The following is a 2,500-nucleotide window of genomic DNA, read 5'->3' on the forward strand; positions in this document are numbered from 1 at the left end:
ATCGCCGCGTCCCCTGGGCAGCCTCCGTCCGCCGCCCTTGACCTACCAGCAGTGTCTCAGCTTAGCTTTGCAGGTCAGCTTTTGTTTAGAAAGTTCCTAGACATGAACTGCTATTATAGACTGGTTATTCATTTCTGTAATTAGATACGATATATCTAGTCAACGAGTACAGTAATATAAATATATATACAATTACATAAATACAGACAGAAGTAGAAATATAAATATCCCTCTCTTTTCCCTTCCTCAGGTAGCCGAGGCCCTGGAGTATCTGAGCGGGAGGCGACACATCCACAAGGACATCGCCGCCAGGAACTGCCTCATCACTTCCAAGTTGCAAGTGAAGCTGGCTGCTCCGGCCCTCACCCGGGACGCCTACCAGGCCGAGTACTGCACCTACAGGAACCAGGTAAGCTGAACGTAAAAGCATAAATTCTTATAAAAGCAAAAAAGAGAGAGAGAAAAAAAAAGATAAAAGCAGCGAAAGATATAACAAGCATCCAAAATATTGTTGTCTGACTGACGTGTGTCCCGCAGGTGCTGCCGGTGAGATGGCTGGCTCCCGAAGCTCTTCTCGAGGACGATTACAGCATGAAGAGTTCGGTGTTCTCGTGGGCGTGGCTCGCGTGGGAAATTCTCACTCAGGCGACTCTTCCTTACGCTAATATCACCGATCAGCAGGTGAGAGAAATACACACAGGGAAGAGGAATTATGTCAATATTAAAATGTATATGTAAAGTAAGGATGGAATTTTACCAGTGGTAGCACGATAAAGTTAGACTAAGTTAACCGAACCAATAGAATCCACATGTGAGTTCCCATACAGGGGTTTCCCAAACAGAGGCGCCACACTAACGCATCCTTTCTTTCCCCTGCAGGTGATGGCAGGGGCCCAGAGCGGAGACCTCCAGTGCACAGTACCTACAGGGACCCCGGCTGACCTCGGGAGCCTCCTCTCCTCATGCTGGCAACATTCCCCGAAGGCCCGGCCCTCCATCCAGTCCGTGGTCGAGACGCTGAAGACCCTTTCCTGAGGTCCTGAAGGAGGGGAAGACGAAGGAGAACACGCAGACTGCCACAACATGAGATAACTTCCTTATAATGTGATCTTAGAAACTGCGGCCAAATGTCTTTATCTCACTTCTCTGCTCTACCAAGGGGACCAATCAAGGCTTGGCCACGGCGGTTAATTAACGTGAGGAATTCACGTTCTGAAGGAGGCGGAGAAGGAGGCAGGAGAAGATGTAGGTGGAACAGAAGACAGGGATTGAGAAATAGGAGGCGGAGGAGGAGGAAAAGAAAGAAGAAAGGGGAAAAAGAAGAGGAAGGGGAAACAGAGTACGAAGAGGATGATGAAAATCTTAATACCAATAATAAGAGGAAGAATAAAAGGAGAAAGAACAGGAGTAAGAAAAAGACGACGATGATCAGGAAGGAGAGAGAGAGAGAGAGAGAGAGAGAGAGAGAGAGAGAGAGAGAGAGAGAGAGAGAGAGAGAGAGAGAGAGAGAGAGAGAGAGAGAGAGAGAGAGAGAGAGAGAGAGCAATATTTTAGAGGAATAGATATTCCAACATCGAACAAACAGTATCCAATTAGAAGCAAAGCAGCTGAAACTAGGAAGTAATTAACTCTTTCACAATATCGTTAGAATTTAGAAACTGGAAGAAAGAGGTTCAGAGATTTCCAGTTTGAGTGTATTTGCATATCATTGAATACCTTCGCAATGAAAGACGAAACAAAGAAAAACTAATTGAAAAACTCTATTTCCGGGATTCCGGAAAAACGGATCCCTTCTTGTTTAATCCTGCTGACAAAATCATGTTTTGATTTGTGATAATATAGACTAGCAATAGGTCATTCATGTACATATTGATTCAAAACTGCCTTCAACCCAACCGAACGTACCAGAAGCTTCTTGTGCCTCTGTCGCCAACTGTATCTTCTCTCAGCCTAAAGCATTCTTTTTGAAAAATAAAAAAAAAACAAAAAACGACGTGCTGTAAAAGAGAGACGAAAATCTATTCCTTTTAGGATTTTTTTTTTTTTTTTACTGAAAGGTCATTATATTTCTTTATTGTTATTTTAATCATGAGTCAAAGCAGTAATGTTTTCAGAGTAGGAAATGCTGTATACTTTCTTCACCTGCATGTGATCCCGCATTGCTCAATACTACGTGTTGTATAACTCGGTGATACATACTGTTTATCAGTTAAGAAAAGGGAGAAAAAATCGAAAATTAAAAAAAATGATGTGAAACCATTGTCCTTCACAAAATTCTCATACCAAACGTGTGACTTTGATTAATTTCTTAAGCAAATTAGGCTTTGCTTCTGCGCGTTTCTTCCCTGCTAAATTATTTTTGACATTTTCAAAGAGCAAACTGTACATTACTGCTTATTTATGCAGCTTGTTTCTTTTCTTCAGAAGTTTGTGTATATATCTGATCATTGTTCAAGGCAATACGCTTGTTACATGAACAAAGTCTGTAAAGACGAAACAG

General features: G+C 42.4%; 1 protein-coding gene across 1 annotated transcript in view; it reads left to right on the forward strand.

Annotated features, from left to right (window-relative positions):
* The window catches only part of LOC122254327 (inactive tyrosine-protein kinase 7), an 81,032-nt gene that overhangs the window by 77,914 nt on the left and 618 nt on the right, over positions 1 to 2,500 (forward strand). Inside the window, exons 19-22 of the mRNA XM_043017971.2 lie at positions 1 to 73; positions 251 to 409; positions 538 to 681; positions 880 to 2,500. The exon at positions 1 to 73 is cut by the window's left edge and continues 38 nt beyond it; the exon at positions 880 to 2,500 is cut by the window's right edge and continues 618 nt beyond it. Coding sequence (XP_042873905.2) covers positions 1 to 73; positions 251 to 409; positions 538 to 681; positions 880 to 1,035 — 532 coding nt within the window. The 3' untranslated portion in view covers positions 1,036 to 2,500. The remainder of the gene's footprint in view (positions 74 to 250; positions 410 to 537; positions 682 to 879) is intronic.

Source organism: Penaeus japonicus, unplaced genomic scaffold (genome assembly GCF_977035675.1).
Source record: "Penaeus japonicus unplaced genomic scaffold, GWHDUDI00000001_assembly GWHDUDI00000014, whole genome shotgun sequence".
NCBI lineage: Eukaryota > Metazoa > Arthropoda > Malacostraca > Decapoda > Penaeidae > Penaeus > Penaeus japonicus.